Source organism: Hermetia illucens, chromosome 4 (genome assembly GCF_905115235.1).
Source record: "Hermetia illucens chromosome 4, iHerIll2.2.curated.20191125, whole genome shotgun sequence".
In the NCBI taxonomy this organism is placed as follows: Eukaryota; Metazoa; Arthropoda; class Insecta; order Diptera; family Stratiomyidae; genus Hermetia; species Hermetia illucens.
The window spans coordinates 134,005,669-134,032,596 of NC_051852.1; the positions used below are offsets into that span (position 1 = coordinate 134,005,669).

General features: G+C 40.5%; 2 protein-coding genes across 2 annotated transcripts; one reads left to right on the forward strand and one right to left on the reverse strand.

Annotated features, from left to right (window-relative positions):
• Positions 1 to 713: 713 nt before the first annotated feature.
• Positions 714 to 22,478, reverse strand: LOC119654999. Its single transcript, XM_038060667.1, has 3 exons — positions 22,218 to 22,478; positions 2,083 to 2,179; positions 714 to 1,503 (listed from the first exon to the last, which is right to left on the reverse strand). The coding sequence occupies exons 1-3, from the start codon at positions 22,282 to 22,284 to the stop codon at positions 1,338 to 1,340; spliced, it is 330 nt and encodes a 109-aa protein (XP_037916595.1). The 5' UTR covers positions 22,285 to 22,478; the 3' UTR covers positions 714 to 1,337.
• Positions 13,905 to 15,941, forward strand: LOC119654998 (cytochrome P450 307a1-like). Its single transcript, XM_038060665.1, has 3 exons — positions 13,905 to 14,374; positions 14,436 to 15,224; positions 15,339 to 15,941. The coding sequence occupies exons 1-3, from the start codon at positions 13,957 to 13,959 to the stop codon at positions 15,686 to 15,688; spliced, it is 1,557 nt and encodes a 518-aa protein (XP_037916593.1). The 5' UTR covers positions 13,905 to 13,956; the 3' UTR covers positions 15,689 to 15,941.
• Positions 22,479 to 26,928: the final 4,450 nt, after the last annotated feature.

Consider the following 26,928-nt stretch of genomic DNA (forward strand, 5'->3'; position numbering starts at 1 on the left):
CGTAATAGATGTGTTTAAAAGGATTGAATTCCTCCACAACCTCCAGTCACGACAATATGAAGGGCGGAACCGATAACAAGGAGACAAAATATCGGTGGCAAGATGCAACCCTGACAAACTACGTGATAAAAGAAGACTCCCACCCATAAGTTGAACAAGTTGAGAGAAAATTAAATTAGATGTTGGCGAAAGGGCACAGTTGACCTTCTGAGTGTAAAGCACTGTCTTCCAAGTAAATTCTTTTTAAGCCACCTCATAAGTCTATTCATTAAACAATCAGTAGGATCCTTCTATATATTCATAAATACTTAATTCTCAAAACATCCCAGAAAGTTTTCTGTTTTTTTCATTGCCATGACCACATCCGCCAATATAAACAAATTTTTGATTAATAAATAATTTCAGCCGTTGAATAAGACCTTCACTGCAATCTTGTCATTTCCATGTGTTGAATGCATCAGTCTGGCTGATTGCATTGCTAATGTGGCAAGGACAAACTCCTATCCTATTCTTCCCTCAAATTGTTCCTATTCGTGGTATGTCCCCATGTACACGTCCACAAATAACTACAATATTGAAATTTAACAAATTTATTCTCAAACTCTCATCTGGACCAAATTTTCGGTGATCCCAACCGCCAAAAAACGACTAGCGTGGCAACGAGTTGCCTTGTAAATGATCTATGCATTTTCGGTGCATGCTGACTCCATTTCCTGTGTATGGTTTGATCTTGACTTGGTTTCTGGTGCCTGCAGCTGAATCCTGGGACCCGGCTGACAAAATTCTTTAAGTTTGCCGTGACGATAGCTATAGTTCGTCAATGAAATTGAAATGAAAATTCCGCCATACGAGACAACACAACAAAATACATATTCTTTCCACCCTGCCTGCCCACTACCCACTACCCACTACCCACACGATTACGAATCCAAAATCACGGACTTCTCCATAACATTTCCAATTTCCAAAACAGCTCATTTGACCCTTGCGCCGCATATTTCAATCGAAAATCTACAATTTTATGTAGTGGCCGCAGCCGAAATGTCCGAAATTTAATGCTAGTTTACAGAGCGAGACTTGGTGACAAGGTTAAATTTGAATTAACTCAGAACCGCATGCTAGCCACTTTCAGATTGATATGCAAATCAAATCAATTTATTTCATCTACTCCGGTTAGAATAACTGAAAATCAATAGGTAACGCGACTTTAGAATTAGATTTGCGGTAGGATGAGGCCAAGTGATAATCTGACTTGTTCCTGTCATATATGCCTCATAGTAAACTTTCGAGAGTTGTTTTGATTCATAATTAGACAGACTTTCTGGCCGCCAGTGTAATCAATTCGCACCTATTATTGGAATGGTATTATTTTCAGCCGAGCCTAAGATAATAATAGGCAACTGGAACTTATCCTGGTCTAGTTCAGAATTCTGTTGACTTTGTCTTCGCTTTGCAGCAGCCATTCCGGAAGGACCTTTGCCTGCAATTGCTCCTTGGCAAGACCTGAAAAAGTAGAAAGGAGGAGTCAATTTCTTCTTGGTAATATTAAAAGCTTCATTCGGATGTGGCTGGTATTGAATAAAGAATAATGAAACAATCAATTCCCATTGGATATGCTCCAGTATCTCCTTTTGAATTTTCTTGAAATGTTTACAAATGTACGAAAATCTTCGGAACAAATTCAGAAAAGGACACCCTCACCCTTCAACGCCTGACCCACATTTTGAATATCATTTGTTCTGGTTCGGTCATATTTTCATAGAAAATCCACACCTAGATATATCAAAACCTATTTCTCATTGCATAAGAATACCTAAATAATTTCGTGCCCCTTGAATCCTATCATGGACCGAAATGCATTCAGGTCAGTCTGTGCTCGAAAAGAGATTGTATCTAGGACACGGTGCATATTTGCGAGCATAGAACGTAAAATTATTTTAATAGACTTGCCGAGAGTATATTTGTTCGCGATTCGGTGCATTTATTAAAATTAAATATCTGCTATCTAACTCAAGTTCTCTCAACCTGTTAAATAAGCACAAATCTACCTGTTTTAAATTTTATTTTAATATTGAGTAATACCTGAATGTCATTCGAATATAGCGCAAACTTTTCACTTGTGGATGTAAGGAGCATTCCATCGATAGTTGGGTTGTTTGATTGAGCTCTTGCATAATCACTAAAATTAGAAAAAACAATAAAAAATCAGCTCCCAAAAAGTAGTAATTTCATCAAAATCGGCACCAGATAATTCATCTATTATATATATATATATTCATATAATAATCAAAATATCTATATAGAATTTGAGTTTTGAACCTCTATGTAGACTTACTACTTAGAAAGTCTATTTCAAAAATTGAATTGCTATTCAGACAAATGCTGTGTTTCCAGCAATAGCAATATCTTTTTTCAGTGATTTAAAGTTAAACCTGAACTGGCGTTGACCACGAAACATCTGACCTAAGATGTTAAACGTAAAGAGGCGTCTTATGATACATAAGTTTAAGGCAGTCCTATAAAGGTTCTGTGGCGCGGCAGGATTCGCGGCATTCGAAATTTATTTCGAATGTTGCGAATGCGAACGGACAGATGACGGCACCGACGCTCTCCACTCAGTTTAGACCTCGCCACAGGAGTGGAAAGCGGAGTGCCACGAAGGGACGGCAAATATGTCAAAGAAAACTAATAGAAAAAAGTAGTATGCCTGCTTTCTTGATATCGGCCTAACGTCGTAAATTGTATACCTAAATGTGGAAAAGAGAAAGTATTGTTTTGTTTAAAAAAAGCTTGAAATATCAAGGGACGTTATTGTTGTGACTTAAAAAAAAGATAAAAGTATTTAGCGTTCGAAAAGCATAATTAGTAACTTAAATAAGTTAACACTTTTCATAATTAGTTATTATTTATTTAATTTGTTTGACATAAATATTTGTATTGTTTAAAAATGAATATATTGTAAAGAATAATATTGTAAAGAAAATTAATAATTGAAGTTTGGTCTACGACTTTTAATAAATGAATAAAGAATAAAGAATTATAAAAGTTCTTAAAGTTCTTTAATGGCGATGCTGATATGTTCTGATAAAGTACGATTCATCTCCCCCCCCCCCCCTCCCCCCCCCCTTATATTTTTGTCTTCCTACTGTAGTTGATTTCTGCTGTTGTGATTCAGAGAATATCAGGGGATATATATTATATCGTATTTGCAGATCAGGATTTTCTATCTTTAAATGAAACTGTTTTTATCTGAATGTAATTATGCGGGGTTTCCAATGATTAATTATTTGAAATAATGAAAAACTTCTTGTTTCCTCGATATTTCGGGAACCACTTGTTCTTTTCATCAGTGCTCTGTTTGCGTTACGATTGCTTGTTGATGGACAAGCGTGTGGACGGGCTAGGTCGCAACAAACGCTAGCAACCACGTTAAATATCCTGATTTCCTCGAGACTTTTTGGCATTGGTGTGAAGAATGTCAATAAGAGCCTAAACTAAAGAACAGGTATATAATGGAATGGTAGAGGATACGAAGACTTGTTAGCACTGATGAAGGGAGCAAGTGGTTCCCGAAATATCAGTATTTGCAAGAATAAATATCTACACCAACGAAAAAGAAACAACAGGTTTTTTTTATTATTTCAAGTATTTTTAGTAACGGTTTTTAACGTCATTTTCTGCGTGTCTTTTTAAGCTTTTGTGTGAAACAAAACCTTATTAGAATTGAGTCGCTGTCTGTCTTTTTTTTCAGGAGGTGGAAATCTTTTTTTATCCAATAAAATCACCCCCGAATCCCTACTACTACTACTACTATTTTTCGGTACCAGCACCTCTTCAAGAGTGTCCTCTAGATTCCTCCTTTCTTCCACAAAACTCGGACAGTGGAAGAATACATGCTCTGGGTCCTGTGGAACTCCATCGCAATTTGGACAGTCGAGTGAAGTCTCCAATTTAAACCTGTGCAGGTATTGGCGATATCCTCCATGCCCCGTGAGAAACTGGGTGAGATTATAATTAATCTCACTGTGTCGTCTCTCCAACCACTCCTTGATGGCAGGAGCCTGTAAGTCCATCAACCCTTTCCCGAACGTTCCCACCGCTCTTGCCATCTATTTATGGATCTCTCTCTCTCAGCGTTCTTCGTATACAATAAGAAAGAGATTGGCTTCGTATTGTATATATTCACCATCGCATCTGCCAAGATGTCAATCAGCATCATTCCAGAGATGGCGAATGCTGCATCATCTGAGACAGTCCTGAAGGTAGAGCATCCCCTCAAGGGTGTCCTCCTGTAGACTACTCTGTCTGTCCGTCACACCCGATTTATTCAAAACGGCTTGCCCGATTTTCACGAAAATTGGTAAGAGTGTGTGATCTGCTGTTCCCTTTACCTGCAGCAAGTGGCGCCATTTGAATGGAGGGTGCAAAATTTTTTTTCATAAAGTGTGGCGATGTAAGATACCAAATGAAAGGTCTCAATTAGTACTTTTCAAAACTGGTTCCATATTTGATATCAGGTGAAACATAGGGGGAGTTAGGGCTCAAAATATGACCCATAAAAAGTGTAACAGGTCTCGTTCTCAGAACCTACCCAACCGAAAAATCAGAAAAAAATCACAGTTGTGCATCTCTATGAAATCTAGGCCTCAAAATACATCCAGTTCCGATATCTGTGCAAATAAAGCTAATAATAGTATATTTCCACATTGTAGAAATTTATCCGGCAATTCCCTCTATGTTCATCCCAAATTTGGCACGGGTGTACTAAAGAACCTTATACACAATTTGGTCAAGTATGAAAAAATCAACCTATTATTAACAAACTTATAGCCATTTTTGGGAATTTCGTGTATTCTACAACTTGTATGACGTCATCATCACATATCAATTCATCAATAGCATAAGGAAATGAGTTCTTATGAATGGGGTCCTTAAGAATTATTTTGTTTTAGTTTTTTAGTCATTTGTATATAAATATCAATTACTCCAACCAGATATGTGTGTATATAGGTATATCGTATATGCGTGCTAATGAAGTTTGCGGATAGATAGATATATTTCTACATTAAACCAGCCATTTTTAACATATGTACTATATATGTACATGTGTACGCTTTTGTAATCGAAGTAAATTGGATATATGAGTACGAGTTTATATACGTGCATATTAATGTACAGTATTCGGAAATAGGCAGTTTGTTTGTTTAGGGTGAGTATAATATTTATGGCTGTAGTATGTAGGTATGTTTTGTAGTTTGGAAAAATATGAAGGAATAGGTTGGATTTGTAGATATATACGAATAGAAAAATGTGCGTTGAAGTTTCTTACATTAGATGAACACAAAACCTTTATACCCGAAGCGCGAGCTTCCTGTATTCCGACTTGTTTAATAGAAGATGGAAAGCTTCAAATGCTACTGTTGGCTCCTAGCCACCTCCATTTTCTTCCACTTTCCCCGCTGGACAGCATGGCTATGTACACTCTAAACCATTGACGTAAATATACCTTTATTCAAAGACGCACTTGAATGCCTCATATTATAAAAGTAAAATTATGTTCAGGTTATTTTGAAAATTTGCTTTATAGAAGTGGTAACAAAATACGCTCAAATTGGTATAAAATCAAATCAAATCCTTCGATGAAGGTACGTAAGTGATGTGCGTACAGGAAAATGTGCAAAATGAGAATATTTAGTAGACAGTCCCAGTTCGAATATAAGTTTTCTAGAGGGACATAAAGGGTTGGCATTGGGAATACAAGAAGTTAGAGTTCAACACTTTACGTCGATATATATTATATGACTATTGCACTCCATTTATTCTGAAACGACTAGATCGATTATCACGAAAATTGGTGAGAGTGTGACGCCATTTTGTCTTAAGTTTAAGTGGGGCTCCCCATACATATGAATGGAGGTGCAAAATTTTTTTTTCACAGAATGTGGCAATGTAGAGTATCAAATGAAAGGGCTCAATTAGAATGAAGCTGGACCCATATTAGATATTCTGCGAAGCGTAGGAGAGTGATGGCTCAAAATATGACCCCAAAAAAGTGTAACAGGTCTCGTCCTCAGAACCTATCCAACCGAAATATCTAAAACAAATCATAATAGTGTATCTAACCCAAATCTGGACCTCAAAATATATCCCGTTCCGATATCTACATAAATAAAATTAATAATAGAATATTAGCATATTTTAGAAATTTAGCCGGAAACCCCCGTTAAGTTCATGCTAGAACTATAAAATATGGCAATTGCATAAGGGATAACATGAAGAAAATCCTACTATTATTAACAAAGTTATAGAACGTGAAACTTTTATATTTTGCGTGAGTTTTCTGTATTCTAAAACGTGCATGACGTCATCATAACATATCAATTCGTCAAAACCACAACAAAATGAGCTCTGTAGGTCGCAGAGAAACAGTTCGTTTTAGGTTTTTAAACATTTGTATATCAACATCAATTACTCCAGACAGATATGGTATGTATATGTAAATGAAGCTTTGAGGTAGTGCCTAATTCAAGTAGGTATAGTAGTACATTAAACTAACGGTATTCTATATACGTACTTCATATGTGCATATGTATGGTTTCGTGCACGAAGTAAATCGAAAATATGTGTACGATCAATTTATATATGTATATATGAGCATAGCATTCGGTAATAGGCAATGTTCATTTGTTTAGGGTAAGCATAATATCTACGTGTGTAATATGTATCCATTTCGTCTAGTTTGGAATAAATATGAAGTAATATCCGGATAGTAGTGTCCGGATAGCTGAGTGGTTAGAGCACAAGGCTGTCATACGGAAGGTCGGGGTTCAAATCTCGCTGGCGGCAGTGGGATTTGTATCGTGATTTGACGTCGGATACCAGTCGACTCAGCTGTGAATGAGTACCTGAGTCAAATCAGGGTAATAATCTCGGGCGAGCGCAATGCTGACCACATTGCCTCCTAGTGTACCGTTACGGTCTTGAATGAAGTGCTCTAACACACTTCAAGGCCCTGATCCAATATGGATTGTTGTGCCAACGATTATTATTATTATTAATATTTTGGGTTTTTAGCCATATACGAAAAATATGCCTAGAAACTTTAGACGGAACGTTTCATCATCATCATAAACGGCACAACTACCGGTATCCGGTCTAGGCTTGCCTTAATAAGGAACTCCAGACATCCCGGTTTTGTGCCGAGGTCCATCAATTCGATATCCCTAAAAGCTATCTGGCGTCCTGGCCTACACCATCGCTCCATCTTAGGCAGGGTCGCGCCTCGTCTTCTTTTTCTACCATAGATATTGCCCTTATAGACTTTCCGGGTGGGATTATTCTTATCCATACGGATTAAGTGACTGGCCCACCGTAACCTATTGAGCCGGATTTTATCCACAACCGGACGGTCATGGTATCGCTCATAGATTTCGTCATTGTGTAGGCTACGGAATCGTCCATCCTCATGTAGGGGACCAAAAATTCTTCGGAGGATTCTTCTCTTAAACGCGGCCAAGAGTTCGCAATTCTTCTTGCTAAGAACCCAAGTTTCCGAGGAGTACATGAGGACTGGCAAGATCGTTGTCTTCTACAGTAAAAGCTTTGACCCTATGGTGAGACGTTTCGAGCGGAACAGTTTTTGTAAGCTGAAACAAGCTCTGTTGGCTGACAACAACCGTGCGCGGATTTCATCATTGTAGCTGTTATCGGTTGTGATTTTCGACCCTAGATAGGAGAAATTGTCAACGGTCTCAAAGTTGTATTCTCCTATCCTTATTCTTCTTCGTGTTTGTGTTTGACCAGTGTGGTTTGATGTTGTTGGTTGATTCGTCTTCGGTGCTGACGTTGCCACCATATATTTTGTTTTGCCTTCATTGATGTGCAGTCCAAGATCTCGCGCCGCCTGCTCGATCTGGATGAAGGCAGTTTGTATGTCTCGGGTCGTTCTTCCCATGATGCCGATATCGTCAGCATAGGCCAGTAGTTGGGTGAACTTAAAGAGGATCGTACCTTTTGCATTTACCTCAGCATAACGGGGCACTTTCGCGAGGACCAGGTTAAAGAGGACGTATGATAGGGCATCCCCTTGTCGTAGACTGTTGTTGATGTCGAATGGTCTTGAGAGTGATCCTGCTGCTTTTATCTGGCCTCGCACATTGGTCAGGGTCAGCCTAGTCAGTCTTATTAGTTTCGTCGGGATACCGAATTCTCTCATGGCCGTGTACAGTTTTACCCTAGCTACGGAACGCTTAGTGTACCGATATAGCAACTTCGACCACCGATGATAGTTTCCGATTCAAGCTGCAAAAGCAAGAGAAGAAAATTGGAACAACTACAAAGAAAGAACAAACTGAAAGTGCTCAGATTCACCGCTCAGTTAAAATTTCGTGAGCAAGGGAAAGCAGATGCTTCATTAGTGCTCAAGGATATAATTTCGTCACCAAATTGAGGGAGGAAATACAAAAAAGGCCTTTAGTAGTAGCCAATCATAGGCAAAGGCGCATTTGACACCAGGACAAGCTTTGTCTATGTTTTTCGAGTGCGGATTTAGTTGTGTGAACCACAAGGCTAATTGCATCACCTCATTTTTCAAAATCCGAACTGATTTCCAAAGAAATAGCCTTTTTGGCAAGTGATAAATTTGTCAGTTTTATTTAGAAGACCACCGAAATATCGGTATATACGTGTTAAAATAAACAAGTGGGAAAACGGGAAGCGGTGAGCTTCGGGATTTTCATTTTATGTGGAGAACTTCATAAGCACATGGTTAAAAATTTTCTCTGCGGCAAGCGATGGAAAAACTGTTGGAATATGGACAACAGTTGCACCATCTATTCATCGACTTTAAAGCCGCCTATGATTACATAACCAAGGTAAAACTGTACACGACCATGAGAGAATTCGGTATCCCGACGAAATAGATAAGACTGACTAGGCTGACCCTGACCAATGTGTGAGGCCAGATAAAAGCAAAAGGATCACTCTCAAGACCATTCGACATCAACAACGGTCTACGACAACAGGATACCCTATCATGCGTCCTCTTTAACCTGGTCCTCGAGAAAGTGATCTATTATGCTGAGGTAAATGCAAAAGGTACGATCTTCTTTAAGTCCACCCAACTACTGGCCTATGCTGACGATATCGACATCATGGGAAGAACGACCCGAGACATACAAACTGCCTTCATCCAGATCGAGCAGGCGGTAATCGGGGCGAGATCTTGGGCTGGACATTAATGAAGGCAAAACAAAATATATGAAGGTAACGTCAGCACCGAAAACCAACCAACCAACATCAAATCGCACTGATCAAACGGGAAGAATAAAGATAGGAGACTACAACTTTGAGACCGTTGATAATTTTCCCTATCTAGGGTCGAAAATCACAACTGATAACAGCTACGATGATGAAATCCGCGCACGGTTGTTGTCAGCCAACAGAGCCTATTTCAGCTTACAAAAACTGTTCCGCTCGAAATGTCTCACTATAGGGTCAAAGCTCTTACTGTTCTCATGTATTCCTCGGAGACTTGTGTTCTTAGCAAGAAGAATTGCGAACTCTTGGCCGCGTTCGAGAGAAGAATCCTCCGAAGAATTTTTGGCTCCCTACATGAGGATGGACGATTCCGTAGCCTACATAATGGCGAAATCTATGAGCAATACCATGACCGTCAGGTTGTGGATAAAATCCGGATGAGGATGATCCAGCCCGGGAAGACTATAAGGGCAATATCTATGGTAGAAAAGAAGACGAGGCAGATCTTGCCTAAGATGGAGTAGGTCAGGGCGCCAGACAGCTTTTAGGGATATCGAATTGATGAATCTCGGCACAAAACCGGGATGTCTGGAGTTCCTTATTAAGGCAGGCCTAGACCGGATACCGGTTGTTGCGTCGTTGATAGTGATGATAACATAGCTAAAAATATTCCTTCACTAATTGCTAAACTCCGGGTATACATGTGCATATATTTGAAAGACATCAATATTGTGGTTATCCTAAATAAACAAACATTGCCCATCCAAATTGATCTAACACATCTTCACGTATTTCCGCTTTACCCCATGCACACAATCATACATATATGTACATAAAGTAAATACCACATACACACATATCTATCCTATTTCAGGATTTCATTCAAACTTCCCAAAGTTATGTCTTATATTATCCCTTATACCAATAGCAAATCATGTACTTCTAGGATGAAATTAAGGGAGGCTTGTGACTAAATTACAATATAGCAACATGCTATTATTAACTTTATTTGAACAGATATCGGAATGAGATGTATTCGAGGCTTAGATTCAGTATAGATACACTATTGTGACTTTTTTAAGATTTTTCGGCTGAATAGGTCCTAGAAACCTGCATCACTTTTTGTGACACACATTTTAATCCTTCACTCTCCAGTGTTTCACCCTTTCATTTGCTACCCCACATGACCATATTCGGTGATAAAAATTGTACACCCCCCTTCGCATGTATGACGAGCCCCCTCTCAAACTTAATACAAAATGGCGTCACTTGCTATATGTAAAGGGATTCATAAACTACATCCTCTCATTAAATTTCGTAACAATTGGTTCAGCCGTTTCCGAGTAAATCGGATGCGACAGACAGACAAACAGACAGATATTGAATCGATTTTAATAAAAATACTAACGAAAAAGGAAAAACCGTCTACCATTTTACCATTTATGACTTTCAGCGAGCTTTCCCCTAGTATTGAAAAAATCGATAAATGCCCATCGTGAAGGTGGCGAATAGTGAGCCCGAGACGACCAATCTACGGCAAAAAATGAAAAAGTCAGTTAAATGAAAGGATCAATGTTAGAAACTACTCAGTCGAAAAATCTGAGAGAAAATACAATGATACCCTTATATAATATTCGATACTAAAAATATCCTCCAAACATCTCATTTGCTCAAATAGTATAATAGTAAATCATTATATTTTGGAAATTTTATTGGAATCCTCCTTTAGTGCATCCTAGAGCTACACAACTTTGCAGTAAGAATACTTTGTGATACTTACGCTCACGTTACGAGCAGAGCACCTTGTGTTTCATAAGTGGAGTTGCCAGCTCGAACTCCGATACCGAGCGGAATCCCGAGAAGTTCTGCGTAGTGTGACGTAGTGTGCACGCTGTGACAGGAGAGATTTTGCTATTGTGCTGGCCAGGGAAGCGGAGATGTCGCGGATCAGAGAAACTAATAGCTATTATCAGAACAGTGTCCGCCAAGGTTGCGTTCTGCCACCGATATTATTTCTTCTTTACCTCGTGCCTGTCGCATTAACAACGCTAAATCCGCTTTCGCTGCTCTGTCTAAAATCTGAAAATGCAGTTATCTCAACACCAAGATGAAGTTGAAACTGTCTGTGCTGATGTTCTTTCTGTATTGCTAAATAGGAGTAACAGATCAAAAGTGAACTTTACTGTTACTTACAACTCTACTGTTACTGACACAATCTTAGACGAAATACTCGATCGGTGCAAAGGGCAGCATAGGCCACACAATAAGAAAGCACGATTGCGATGTTGGCTACGCCATGCAGTGGAATCCACTCTCCCAAGGTGGCCGACAAGTGGGTTGCCCAATGACACTTGGCGCAGAAGAGTAGAGGAGGAGTGCCAGCGTCTCGGGAAATTGTTAGGGGATCTGAATGGTATTTTAGGTAACCGCGAAGGTTGACGCGCTATACCTCACCAAGGGGTAGTTTAGTTTAGTTTAGTTAAATGGGGGGAGCCGCAGCTCCGAGCACTCAGGCCATTATTAGGCCCATTGTACTATCCCCGTAAGTTGCCTATTCAATGGCTTCCCGCCTACGGTGTTCGCAGGCTTTAGCGAATCTGAGAACATTCTCAAGAGGCAGAGAGTGTGCAGATTCTTCATTGAAGAAAACCTTGCCAAGGTGTCTTCGTCTGAGATCTGAGGATGCCGGGCAGCTGCATAAAAAGTGCAGGGCAGTTTCCTCCTCCTCCTCACATTGGCTGCACACAGCCGAAACCACTACCCCAATCTTTTCCATATGGTAGTTTAAGGGGCAGTGTCCCGTCAAAAGCCCTACTAGGGTTTTCATGTCCCACTTCTTAAGGGGTAAATGGCAACCATATATATTCGCCGACGGACCGAGCCCAGAGGTGATCGAGGAAAAACGGATTATCGAACTGATCCAACCTCTCAGAAAAATAATGACCATATTTTGGGCGGGATATATGCTATTTTATTATATTAGCAGCAGAAAAATATTTTCAAAAAGTCGGGTAGGATTACTAACATTAAATAGCAACATCATATCGAGGCAGTTGGTGTCGAGTTGCTACTAGTTACTGTTGAAACTTAGTCAACTGAAAAAAATGTGCTCGTCGGGGCACTCAAAAAACGCTGGTAATGAGAAGTGTAATAGACTGGCTTCTCAAGGATCTGGTCGGACCAGAGACAGCACTTGGCGTACCAAGTCTGCTGTAAAGGGTGAAAGGTTCCACAGGAATGGAGAAATTTGAATTTATGGCGGGCGGAGAAAAATGTGAAAGAACCCAAGGCCTCTAGAGGGGAATTTTCATTCTCCGATAAGGAGTGGGACATGAAAACCCTAGGAGGCGCCAGTAGGATGGCGGCTTTCTGACTAAGCTAAACTAAAATTAAATCATTTTATGGGAATGACGCCAATTATCAAATCTGATTCCTGTCGAAAAGCTTCAATCTCTCCGATTTTGATAATTCAACAACTAACAAATCAAACAATTTCTTGTAATATACGCGCCAGCTAAATGTCTCCTTTTTAACTGACAACATCTGGACCCCCTTTATCGACTACTGCATTGTAAGACCCATAACATCAAAGTCATACATCACTTCCAGGCCCTAGTGCGATGGAAACCATTATGGAATTCATAATTTTTAATCCATTAGTTCGTTTAAACTCTCAGCATTGTTAGCGAGGTATAGTGTTATATGTATAGATGAAACTTTGTCAATTTTCTCTTTATTATTCCGATTCAGATAACCGATCCAATCTTAAGATTCGTTTTGCTAAGTGACTCTGACGCATCGCATCTCTTGAAAAGTAAATAACGCTTCCTGCCTTAGCACATGGCCCGTACGCTAAGGATAATTCACACCAGCCGAAATTATAAACACGTGAAACACAAATTATAAATTTTTTTCCCAGAGCCTATTTCCACCCGTATGTTGAAGAAAACAAAGTCTACAGATCTATTCCCCTTATTTTCACCTGATATTCAAAATCATTCCACTTCAAATGCACTTTTCCTAGCCCGGCTGAATTCGCGATAGTGAAAAGTAGAGCCAACCTGTTCTGTTTACCATCCGTAAAGTGCAAGTTCAGATTTCATCATCGCGTAACTAGCATTCAAATGTATACTACACCTACAGTCAATATATTGAAATCTAAGCAGGAAGACATCCTCCCCTTCGCGATGAGCTGCGGAACTTATAATTACAAATTTTTCTTATGTGCTCATGTATCAGGAAGCTCTAACAACATTCATATATAGGAGTATATACATATGTGGGCCTCATCTGTGGATATGAACCCATATCTGACTATCCACGGTGTACGTGGGCAGACAGTATGCATGAATGCAAATAGAAAATTAAAGAAAGTCTAAGTCTAACCGACAAAATCCTCCAAGTTTCTGATTTTAAAATGCCAAATATAGCGTATTTCCATGTTCACACTTCTCAAACGGATGGGGAACCCGCTATGTATGTACATAAACTTCGACGGCTCACCTCGCTCCCGCCGATGGCGATTCCTTATGAAAGTTTAATGAGTGCCTAAATAGTTTCAGATAGAGATCAAGAACTATAAAAGATCGATCCGATCCGAATTCAAGTCAGATCAATCCAATTTGTCAAGCAGTTTAGCAGTACGGGTTTCTCCAGCTATCCCTTGACAAAGTGCCCAGAGATCGATCATCAAGCAAAATGCAGGCTTCACTTTTATCCATCAGTTCCTATACTTTCTACATTCTTCTTGCTTGTGCCGCCTTATCAATAGTCGTGGTTGTCAGTGAATTGATTGCGAAGGTTTCGGTGAAAATTAAGTGTGTGAGTGATGATCGCAAAAACAAGAAGCTGTTGAAACGGGCACCAGGACCTCGACCACTCCCCATAATTGGAAACCTTGCTGTTTTGGATGGCTATGAAGTTCCCTATCAAGCCTTCTCTGATCTGGCTGAAAAATATGGACCAATTATATCGCTGCAACTGGGACAAGTTCCAGCGATCGTCGTTAATGGAATCGAAAACATCCGCGAGGTCCTCATAAACAAAACCTCTCATTTCGATAGTCGTCCCAACTTCCGGAGATATCACCAGCTCTTTTCCGGAAACAAGGAAAACTGTAAGTAGAGATACGTGCCAAGTGATAGGGAGTCGTTTATAATGAAGTGTTTCGATTGCAGCACTTGCCTTTTGCGATTGGTCTGACGTTCACAAGCAGCGCCGAGAAATGTTGGTTCCGCATACCTTCCCAAGAAATTTCTCTGAACGTTTCCTCCAACTTGATACCATCATTACTGACGAGCTAAATGAAATGCTTACTAAAATCGATGCAACTGAATTCTCGGCTGGTTTTCCAATCAAACAGATGATCTTGAAGCACACCTGCAATATATTTGCACAATATTTCTGCTCCAGGCGATTCGAAAACGAAGACCCAAAGTTTGATAAATTCATATCCAACTTCGATAAAATCTTCTATGAAGTGAACCAAGGCTACGCCGCTGATTTCCTACCTTTCTTAATGCCTCTACACTCAAAAAACCTAAAACAAATGGAAACTTGGTCGCATGAGATTCGCTGCACCCTTCTTGAGAAGATCATCGGAAATCGATTTGAAGAAACTCCAGAGGAGCGCGACTACGTCGATTGCCTGATCAGCCACGTCAAGAATGCCGAACCCATTATGGATTGGAATGCAGCAATGTTTGCTCTAGAAGATATTGTGGGAGGACACTCAGCAGTTGGGAATTTTACAATGAAAGTGCTTGCATATCTTATTCAGAATCCTGAAGCTCAGACAAAAATACAGCAGGAAATAGATGCTGTTTTACATGAGACCGGTGCTACCGTGGTTAATCTCAAGGACAGAAAAGCCATGCCTTACACCGAAGCTGTTATTATGGAGGCATTGCGGTTGATTGCATCCCCCATCGTCCCGCATGTGTCCAACCAGCACAGCACCATTGGTGGTAGGTTTCTCATTCCTGTTTTTCTAATGTTTATTTTCTAATATTTCACCTCATATATGGAATATCGTCGTAACTACGTCTGCATTTTACTGATTTTTCCATTTTCATTTACAGGTTACGATGTCGAGCCCAACACTCTAATCTTCCTGAACAATTATGACCTCAGCATGTCCCCGCACCTTTGGCAAAAGCCAGAAGAATTCAAACCAGAAAGATTCCTACAAAATGGGCGTCTAACGAAGCCTGACTTTTTCTTGCCATTTGGTGGTGGTCGCCGTTCATGCTTGGGCTACAAAATGGTCCAATTCATCAGCTTCGCCACTATTGCCAACATCCTGAAGGACTTCACAATGTCACCAGTAAATGGACACGATTACAGAATTCGTGCTGGTACACTTGCAGCTCCTGAAGATCCTTTCCGGATTTGCTTTACTCACAGAAACGCAACAAAATTGTTACATTAGGATAACGAGGATTCACGATCACTTTCCATCGCACAGCGTACTTGCAACTCTAAGACAGAATTTGACTGCGGGAGGTAGAAGGACAAATAGTATTAACATTTTATGATATCGTGGACACGGGATAATAAGATAATCTCGAATTTTGTATTAGAGTTCTTAGGCCGTAAGTGCAGTATATCGTAACCACACTGTATTATTATTCGCAAGAAAGTATTGTTATCTTGCTTTGTATTAACCGCTATTTCTGTGATTGACTGATACTTATTGTTATTTAACGATGTTGTAAGATATGACCAAAGAATAAATAGTTATCATTTGAAATCTCAATCATTTTCCTTTGATGAACAGCGCTCTGATTTGAAAAATTCGCTTGAACTACTATGACGGTGGGATCTGAGGGTGTGAAATTTAAGTAACCCTTTGGAAATCTGGATTGCTTAGTAACAAAGGAGCTACATAAATGTTCTATTGGTAGCAGAAGGATTTGTATCGACTAGATATCGCTTATCAGTCAATTCAACTGATACTTGAGTTAAATCAGGGTATTAATTAGCGTGTCGGTATGATCTCAAAAGGAGTTATTCTAAAAATCTTCAAAGTCTAGGTCCAAATTCGGGTGATGCGCTATCGACTTTTTTATTGCCTCAACGACAGTCGAATAAGTCTAGTAGACTTTACTCCTTTCGCTTGTGCTACAATGCGAGAAACCCTTGGAACAGAATTTAGTTAGCAAAATGGATGATTCAAACGAATTCCGAATTATTCTATTTAACCTAGAAATATTTTTAACAGATTTAACCTTTATCCCGCCCGATAGTGGGCTCGGCTTGTCTAGATCGATTTTTCCACTATTCTCAGTCGACAGGGACAGGTGTGTAAAGCCCTATCTGTCGTACCAGGTCATTGCTTTTCGGTCGGCCTTTGAATCGTCGTCATAGACCCAGTCATTTCACATGCCGTAATTAAGAATGAAATCGACTAACTTAAAAAACAAAATGCCCAGAGAAATCACCGGACGTAAATTATGTTTATGTTTTTTTTTATGCTAACTATAGGTTCCAACCGTTGCCAAGATTTCTTGAGGATTAGACAATTTGCCTTGTCATCTCTGCTAACAGAGTTTATTGGTAGGTAAAATGTCGTCAACCCCAGAATCGTCATTAAGCTTCCTAAACTTTGCACTCCAAGAGCTACGTTCACAGAAAGAACAGATCCTTATGGATGTTGAGGCCGCTATTCAAATTGAACCAAAAAATCCAAAGAAAAAACCCAAAATAAGATAACCAATTCCCTCCCCTCATGCATTAAATCGACACTCAAGGAATCAAGGAATTGTGACAGTGGATTTTCTCCTTCTTTAGCCTTTGTCCTATTCAGAAACTAGATCGGCTTGTCTTGATCGATCACGCCATTTTGCTCCATCAAAGGCCTGATCCGGATGCAGTCGAGGGGCTTTCAAATCACCTTCCAGTGTATCAAACCACCGTTGTTTCTGCCGGCCTTTTGGTCGTTTCCTATTGACTTCGATGTTCAGACCAATTTTGGCAAGTTAACTCTTGTTACCGTGAATTATGAAGACACGATGGAACTCCACATCGATCGGCATTCTCATGTCGAATGTAATCATGGCATATTACGTCACTGATCCAACGCAACATCCTCGTCTTCATTACCACAAGACGCCGTTCATTGTCTTCTATAATTGGCCAACACTCGGGACCATAGCGAACAGCAAGGCGACACTGTGGTACATTTGGATTGGAGGCATTTGTTGACACGTCGATCACAAAGAAAGCCAGTTGTGGATCGCTGTTGATCAAAAGGTAGTATAGGTCCCAGGGCGAAACGTGGATTGGCGCATACAACCTAGGAAACGCCTGTTGAACTAACACCAACAGCTCTAGTACCAAACCATATCTCCACCTTCACGTGGTGATCACCGCGATATCTTTCTTAATGAAAAACTGCAAACGGAGAAGGATGAATTGCGAGTCCCTCGCGTTTAAGAACGGGACAAATTATACCAACTGGTACTCCAGCTTGGGACGAACAATTTATGCATTTGCTCATGAAACGTGCGCTCTCTGTACAGAAAATGAGCTGCCGATACCCTGTTTCAATATAGGCCTTGTGTAACAGCGTTGCAAGAGATGCGCAGGACAGGGACCGGTTACCCAGAGAAAAACCACCATATATTATAGTGGCCACTCGGTAAACAATGTTCTCGGAGTAGGCTCCTTAGTCAGCCAAAAATAAAACCTGCTGTTATCGGCTTTGAAAACCTAAGTGAACGGCTATACGCTCTGAGCTTGCGAGGCAAATTTCGAAATATAAGCCTTATTCACGTTCATGCCCGTACAGATGAGACCGCAGAGTCGGAGAAGGATACCTTCTACGAGGCAGTAGAACGAACCGGCGAAATCTGCCCTAGGTATCAAATGAACATCATGAGGATTTTAGCAGCCAATTGGGAGAACCAACAAGTCTGTGAACCCGAAAAGTACAGGGGAGCAACCTCATCAGACGCGCAGTTTTTACCAACAAGTCAGCAGGATGAAGCCTTATACACCTCGATGCTCATCCTGCCGAGACAAAGAGGGAAACCTGATTTCCGACAGAATGGGCATAGTGAAGCGATGGGTTGAGTACTTTGATGAGCTGCTCAACAACCAAAATATCAGCGAGTTGGAGGACCCGCCAACTGAAGATAATGGACGAATAATGCCACCACCAAACATAGAGGAAAAAGTCGGCGTAATTCTTCGGCTTAAAAATCATAAGTCGCCAAGAGCCAATGAAATTACAACCGAACAAGTTAAATACCAACTCATGCTCAAAATGAGGGACAGCGACAGGCATTTGACGATTGGCAACGATGCATTATCTGTTCCATACATAAAAAGGGGGATATCACGCAGTGAAGAAATGATAGAGGTATCACCTTGCGGAGTACTATCTATAGGATATACTCCGCTATATTGCAAAGTCGGATAGCCCCAAATGTCCAGACATCATTGACCCATAAGGCTATGATAGACGCCTTTATAGAATGCGGTATTCCAAACAAACTGGACTGATAAGACTGATTAGGCGGACCCTGACCAATGCGCAAGGCCAGATAAAAGTAATAGGATTACTTTTGAGACCTACACCATCAACAACGGTCTAGGGCCAAGAAATCTTTTTTAATCTGCCCCTGGTATTGGTTTATGTTCGCGTTATTGAGATTATGGAAAGAACAGATATACAATCTACCTTCATCCAGATCCCAGAGAAGTAATAGCATAAAATGGCACTGGTCAAATGAGAACAATAAAGAAAGGAGAATATAACTTCAAGACCGTTGATAATTTCTTCTATCTAGGGTAAAAAATCACAACCCACCCCACTCGAAACGTCTCATAATAGGGTCAAAGCTCTTACTGTACAAGACAATGATCTTGCTAGTTCGCATGTATTCCTCGGAGACTTGGGTTCTTAGCAAGAAAAATTGCGAACTCTTAGCTGCGCTCAAGAGAAGAATCTTCCGAAGAATTTTTGTACTCCTACATGAGGATGGCCGATTCCGCAGCCGTCCGGTTGTACATAAAATCTGGCCCAATAGATTGCGGTGATCCAGCTCGGAAAGCCTTTGAGGAAAATATCTATGGTAAAAAGAAGACATGGCAGACCCTACCTCAAATGAAGCAATGGCGTTATCCTGGACGCCAACAAGCTTTTAAAGATATCGAATTGGTCGACCTTGGCCCTAAACCGGGATGTCTGAAGTTCCTTACCAAGGCACTAAGACCGGTTACCGGCTGTTGCAAGTCGGGGTATTAATTACCGATGCACGTAATGCCGATCGCATAATCTCTTAGCGTGTTGGTATAGTTTCAAAAGTTGATTTTCTGCTATATTTCAAGGCCTAGTTCCAAATTTAACTTATACACTACCGAAATATTATTATTAAGCCTCTAAAAATATATGCTAACGATAGTTGAAAAAAAATTAGATTTTATATATCCTCATCTACCTCTGGTAGGCTTTATTTCTTGTCCTCAGAAGCTAGCCAGCCTCGGAACAAGTTTAAGTATGAAATTGACAAACTTACAAAAGGTAAATACCTAACTGAGTTACAGCGCGTAAGCCATGCTTACATATCTTCAATTTCTTAGCCTTGTTAAGAAAATTGATTGGTAGGTAAAGCGTAGCTAGCAAAATCGACCTCTTATTTTTTGAAGCATGGCACGACCATTACTATCATTCCCCTCGCATCAGCTAACCTAGAAGTTCCTAACCCACGTTCCAATGAGCAGCCTCAGCTTTGCTTAGTGATCTTCTAGCCTGTTCATCAATGCACATACAACAAGTCGGGAAACCGGAAGGTGGACGCTACAGGTATGAAAGGTTTTGTGCATTTCTTATATAAAGACATTTGTGTGTGCATTTGCTCCATTAGTACATAGCACGCACATATTATGTGAGAGTATCCACTTTCGGGTGATATTGATATTCATAGTCTTGAATTTGCAAAGAAGCGACAACTTTGACATATTATAACTTTGTTACTAATAGTGTGATTTCCACCAGGTAGGATGGTAGGATCATGCTTTATATTATAGCCCACATTATTGCAAAATTTCGTGGTGGAGGGATGAACTCAAGAGGGGTTTTGCTGCCAATAACTAAAAATTACAGTAATATACTCCTATTAATTAACTTAATTTCAAAGGATATCGGTATGTGTTTCGGAGCCTAGATCTCATATAGTGGCAGCCTCCTGATTTTTTTCAGATTTTTCGGTTGGGTAGTTTCTGAGAATGGGCCCGTTAAATAAATGATTACCTTCGACCCCTGCACTCTCCATCTTTCCAACAAATGTCAAAACTAAGGAATTGTCTTCTGGATGTGCGTAAGAAGAGAGGCCTCACATTCGCCTCAAAAGAATGACCATCTGATAGTCGCTTGCGTTCACTTGCATGTTGCGACTGCCGATTGTCGCAGGGCTGGAGAGCTGCGACCACCCAAGTTTAACATCAACCGTTTGTATGATCCAGATATCTCACTGATCGAACGACAGATACACGGAGTAGCCTGCCTATGAAATCCCGGGAAGTTCAACGTAATATGAGACGTAACAAAAAGGAATTTATTATTGCGCTGGTCAGGGAAGCGGAAGATTCCGCAGCACGAAACGACTTTAGAAGTGTATACCACATCCCGAAAGAATTTGCATGTAATCGCAAATCTTTCGATGGTCCGATACGAACTGCTCCTCCAAGCTGAAAGGAAATCAACTCAGGCATCAACAAAGTCACACGGAGTGCTGGTCTGGACGGTCTCCCCGAAGTACTATTTATCGCTGCACCTGTAATTACTGCAGATCTGTTACTTCCAATTGTACGAAAATCTCGGGAATCCGACACTTTTCCCAGAGAGACGAAGAAAGGGATGAATCGTTAAAATTCCAAAGAGGAGCACTGTTAGTGAGAGTGACAATTGGAGGATTATCAGCATGCTCCCTACCGTTGATAGATAATAGCTAAAATAATCCGCTTCAAGAAACATCTACATCAAAAGCTTGATCGACAGAGAACAGGCTGGTTTCCGCTCCGGATCCTCCTGCTTTGACCACATCAACACCCTACGGACCATTTTTGGGAATTCGCAGAGTTTCTATCATCATTTCACTTACTCTTCATCGATTTCGAGAAACTTTCGATCGCGTTAACAGGAAGTGTATCTCGCATGCTGTGCGCAGAAGGGACATTCTGAAAAAAACAATAGCTTTTATCTGCATTAATGGGCAGAGCATCGTAGCCGTTGATAAATTTGTACATTGTGAAGCGTGGTTTTTGCCAACGGTGTTCCCGAACGTTTTCGGTGCCGTGTCTAAAATCTGGAAATGCAGTTATCTTAACAAAATCAAGTTGAAACTGTTCTGTACTTATGTTCTAACTGTATTGTTATATGTGAATAACATTCGGAAAGTGTCAATCGAAGGCTTCAAACCTTCGTCAACACCTGTTTACGACGTATCAAGAAGAAGATGGGATGTGATCGAAAAGCGGAAGTGGCAAGATCCCAAGATGGCCGGCGAGTGAATCACCCCAAGATCACCTGGCACAAAACAGTAGAAAAGGAGTGCGGGAATCCCGGGAGGTCCTAGGGGAGTTGAAGCGCGTTTCAACGAATCGCGAACGATGACGCGAAGATGTGGCTGATGCGTTATACCCCACCATGGGATAAATAGCAACCATTTAACAAAATTACTTCATCGCGTACTAAAACTTGTTAGTGGATGACCCAATTATTAAAATTATTATTTCTTTTCGTGAAAGTGTCAAGGGTCACAATCATTGTGAGTGGCGAACTTCCATTCTTTCCTATCCTTTTGAAAAGTTTGTTGATGTCTCTCTCGAAATCATCCAAATAGCAACAAACAACTTTTCGTCTAAGTAAATTATGAAACTGCTGAAATGAGCGCGAGGTTATTTTTAGATGAGTAATATATAGTTTGTTAAGCATGCAAATATTTTCGCCTTACCACTATAAATTTTCATTCTTTTTCCGAAGCACATAAAATATGTGCATGTATGCATGCGTTTTTGCATCCACCATGCACTCAGGTGCTGCGCATGTAAATGATTTAGCTCAATTTAGGAAAATCGAGGGAAAGTATTTTTTATGCATTCAGAAGTATTGAGAACGGTTATTTTACCACTCCGCGACACAAATATCAGTTTTCAACTCAATAATGTAAATTTTATTCACAAAATGAACACCTAACAGTGAAAACCTGTCAACATTTCGTCGGGAAATCTTTTCTTAGAATTGTTTCTTTCACGTTTTCGAAAAACATTACTTTGCAAGCGTGACCAACTGAATAAATGCATTCAAAATTTTAAACCTGCCTACGGGCAAAATACGACCGTTAGATATTTGAACTAGTTTGGTGAAAATAGTTTTACATGAAAGATTAGATTCGCACCCACTTACATAGGTAATAAAGTTCAAATTACCGTTCTAAGCGAGAAATATGTTTATTGGTAGATTGCAATATTTAAATCAGAAACGTATTGGAAAATACCAGATTCAACTGCATTGTTTAGGGAACCCGCAATGAGTGTTTGAATGCGAAATTTCCACCTAAAGAAAAATACAGAATAACAAACAGGATATTCACGTTTCTTTTCAATTAATTCGCAGCATGTAGGACATGCATAAAGGCACTAGTAACGCTTTTCTAGGTAATACTCGTGATTACAAACCAATTTAAATTTGTCAGGAAAAACCGCACGCAGGCCTGGCATCCGTCCTGATTGTGATCGGCGAGCGGAAGTGTCAGTGGATAGGTCACACATTAAACAGGGGCTATAATTGCGTTGCCAGCTGGCATGCAGTAAAATCCACTCTCCTAAGAAGTCCGAGGAGTGGGTCGCCGCAAGAGCACTTGAAGCAAAAGAGTAGAAGAGTGTAGAGTAGTAACTACGAGCGATGGGGCATAAGTGTGGTTGACGCCCTATACCCTACCAACAACCATATTATTTGCTATATCAATACCTTGGAAGGCTTGAATTTACAACTCCTGGAGATGGAAGCGATGTCTCCATGGTATAGTTTAAATCTTCTTCCCCGCTCCGAGAGCCTAGAGTCCTGTTGAATGACTTTTCGAAGATAATTTGGTATTTATCGAAGAAATTCTGATTTTATTCCTTCACGTGGAGTGTATATTCCTACTCCTACATTCTCAAGATGGATGTCCGGTTGTTGGTACGGTTCAATGTCACTATTAGAAGTGGAACTAGATATGAAATTGGGGACATTTGTTAATCTTTGAAGCATCAAAATAATAATAATAATAATCGTTGGTGCAACAATCCATATTGTATCAGGGCCTTGAAGTGTGTTAGAGCACTTCATTCAAGACCGTAACGGTATACCGTAAGAGGCAATGTGGTCAGCATTGCGTTCGTCCGAGATTATTACTCTGATTTGACTCAGGTACTCATTCACAGTTGAGTCGACTGGTATCCAGCATCTAGTCACGATAGCAAATCCCTCTGGCACCAATGAGATTTGATCCGCGACTTTCCGCTACTACCGCCCAGCGCTCTAACTACTTGAGCCATCTGAACGAATGCATCTGTTTCCGACAGACTACCAACTAAAAGACCTCCCGCTGCGATTAGGACACTAATTTGTTTGCCTTAGGAATGCCTCGAATTAACGTGCCACGCTACTCCATGTGCATTATGGTATCCGGAGACACTTGACACTGTTCCGTCGACGGGCGATCCCGATGGCACTCCCACTTTCTGCAGAAAAAAAAGATGTGGGTGTCACCATTCACCATGGAAATCAGGTGACCGCGATTCACTAATTGTGTGCAGGTAAGACTTAAAATACTCGTGTCACTGAGCACCTTGGATAGGTAATAGGCATCTTTACCGTGCTTTTAATTTAACCACAACCGCAAGTCTTTAATAAAATGCGCGGTTCATCTACTACTCGATTCTCTCTCGCACTATTGCTACCATGCGCTGAGAGTGAAGGTGCTGCTCCGATTTGACGTTTAATCTGCGCTCTCTCTTGGGTCTTACAGCTCGAATAGGCATCTAAATAAGCGCAGACGGTGATCCACTAATCGAGCTGTGCTACAAAACGTTTTTTGTGCTCTCCCTTATTACCGTTTCTTTTTGAAAGCGAATAAACGAATCTTAAGGTAAATTAGCTTCGCCGTGATATTCCCTTTTAAAGATAGACAAATTTCCAATTCGGCTTTATACGTTTCTTTTCCCCGTCACAAAGGAAGGCCTTTGCATGTGTGTGTGTGTGTGTGTATGGTGGGGGAGAAGCTACAGCTTTTGAACCTCCCCCGTCTAACGGAATATTCTGGATTCGTTAACGTATCGCAGGATTTCCGTTAGTGGATGTGATGCTACCCGTTGCAATTGGAGAACATCGGCACCAAAGATCTGATGCCTGATGCGTCCATAGGCGGGGCATTCACATAGGAAATGCTCCGTGGATTCCGCTTTCTCATTACAGGAGGGACACGTATTATCTTCGGTAATTCCTATTCTGAACATATGCGCAGCTAGTGAATTATGGCCTGTCAGAATGCCCACAATACACCCGCAAGTCCTCCTGCTTTTTGACAGGATAAACTTTGCGGTACGTATGTTGGGTTCTGGCAGGAAAAGTTTGGTGTGTCGAGCAGCACTTAGGCTCTGCCACCTGTCATTATGGGAAACTTGTTCCCAGTTTTTGAAACTTAGCCAATACTACTGATACTCAAATTGCTGGCTCCGGTCACGGGATAGGGGAGATTGACCCCTCTTTCGCTAAAGCGGCCGAGATTTCATTTCCCTCTATGCCACAGTGACCAGGTACCCAGAGTAGTTCCACGGTATTGAATCTAGATATAGAGTTCAAACGGTTTCTGCATTCCTGAACGATTTTCGAGGTGATCAAAGGACTGCTCAATGCCCTCAGTACAGCCTTTGCATACGCTGTTGGTAATCCGACATGAGTTTTAAGGTTTCTCAAATTTAGGTGAATACATAAGGTGTAGTGGTACGCTTGGCCTTGGCTTGCCGGTTATGCCGACGCACCAATCGAATCTATAATATCCTTTTATATGTGCTTTTGTCAAGTGTACCTACATGAAGCATTTAAAGCACCTCTTTAGTGAATTTTGTTCTTTCAGAAACTCAACATCGTCTGCCTTGCCTTGCCTAGCAACAATATGTTGTCATCGACAGCCTATCAATGTCATTCCCCAGGCTTCTTTTCATTCCATCCAGAAAACATCATTATTTTACGAAATAAATTTTGTTTAAGGGATGCAATCAGCATCAAAATATAAAAAGCCTTCTTTCACCCTTGTGGTTATATCCGACAGTTGTATTGACAGATCCGAAATACGGTTTATTGTCCATATAAGTAAACCCGTTTGTCAGCTTCAAAGTCCAGTTCTAGAACACAAGTTGATAGTTTCCCTTGCGAATTATGCACACTTAGCCCGTTTTAATTTTTTCAAAAATCTTCTGAAGGCACGGAACGTTTCAAACATTTTTCTTTTGTAAAAACTTTAACCACGAATGAAGCTTTGCGAGGAATTCTTTCATGTCGTCCTTATCCTTGAAGTGTTTTGTTTAAAATATTTCAGTGGGTAAAACGATGAGAACAAATGTTAATTGTAATAGTGTAACGGGGTCACTTGGTTTCGCTTGGCGGCCAGGGCTTATCAATGTAGATTTTAATTTCGCCACTTTACGACCTTCGCCACAAATGGCGATAGATTTTGTCCAATCAGTGATGGCGCAATAGTTCAAAGTGTTGAACGTTATTCTCTCAATCTCATTACTCCGGGTTCAAATCCCGGTCATCATGGAGAGTGAAAAGAAGTAAAAAGAAGATATAAGAAGCTTTTTCTCTTTTTCTCGGATACTTTTGTTTGCTTATAAGGTGCGGTTACATATTAGTTGCACTCCTTGTGACACTATCGAGGCACCAGATTCTGACTTGTAATTTCTCCGAATCAAAGCTCTGCTGTATGGGTTTCTACCGATTTAATTTTCTTTACTTTTTACCTTTCGATGACAAACTTCTCCAAAATTGGCCTGGTGGCCCTGGACTGTCTCCTACGATAGTTGTCGAAGCCACCTGCATTGCCCTACGTTCTATCAGATCTTTCTGCGCTTTTATTAGAGCTATTCTTGTTAAGATCATTCTCCGACCGGAACCTCATTTTCCAAAACACTTCTAGCACAATTCTAGAGTTCCGAACCCTTGCTGCGTAAATTTCGTCACAGTTTTTTCTTCCATTTCTGCTTTATATACTGGATATCTTTCCAACAGCCGTTTTAGTATACACACCTGGCATGCGAAAACACCTGTTCACGCAGAATTCGAGAGAACATGTATGAACACATATTTACATATCAGTAAGTATAGTCCTATTCACCATCGGGGGTTCTGCTAAATGAGAGTTTTGGTCACTCTTTACACCAAGTCCGTCGAAGTGTGTGTTATCTTTTATTTACTTTAGGGGAAAACCCCTAGATATCAGTTTAGCTACTCACTTGAATTCCATTCCTCAGTGTACGATTTGATTATGCCTAGATGGCAATGACTCACGAAAGGTCATCATACAGTACTTTGAACATCTCAAAGCACCTGGCATAGATGGCATCCGCCCAGCAATGCTGAGAAATATTTTTCTAGAAGGTCACATACCTATCTTATGGCTG

Excerpts from the sequence above, each read along its gene's own strand:
- LOC119654998 (XM_038060665.1), top strand. The coding sequence starts at position 13,957 with ATGCAGGCTTCACTTTTATCCATCAGTTCCTATACTTTCTACATTCTT. Across the intron at positions 14,375-14,435 it reads TTCCGGAAACAAGGAAAACT|CACTTGCCTTTTGCGATTGG; the intron begins GTAAGTAGAGAT and ends TTTCGATTGCAG. Across the intron at positions 15,225-15,338 it reads CCAGCACAGCACCATTGGTG|GTTACGATGTCGAGCCCAAC; the intron begins GTAGGTTTCTCA and ends TTTCATTTACAG.
- LOC119654999 (XM_038060667.1), bottom strand. The coding sequence starts at position 22,284 with ATGCAAAAACGCATGCATACATGCACATATTTTATGTGCTTCGGAAAA. Across the intron at positions 2,180-22,217 it reads AAGAATGAAAATTTATAGTG|TGATTATGCAAGAGCTCAAT; the intron begins GTAAGGCGAAAA and ends TTCTAATTTTAG. Across the intron at positions 1,504-2,082 it reads TATATTCGAATGACATTCAG|GTCTTGCCAAGGAGCAATTG; the intron begins GTATTACTCAAT and ends CTACTTTTTCAG.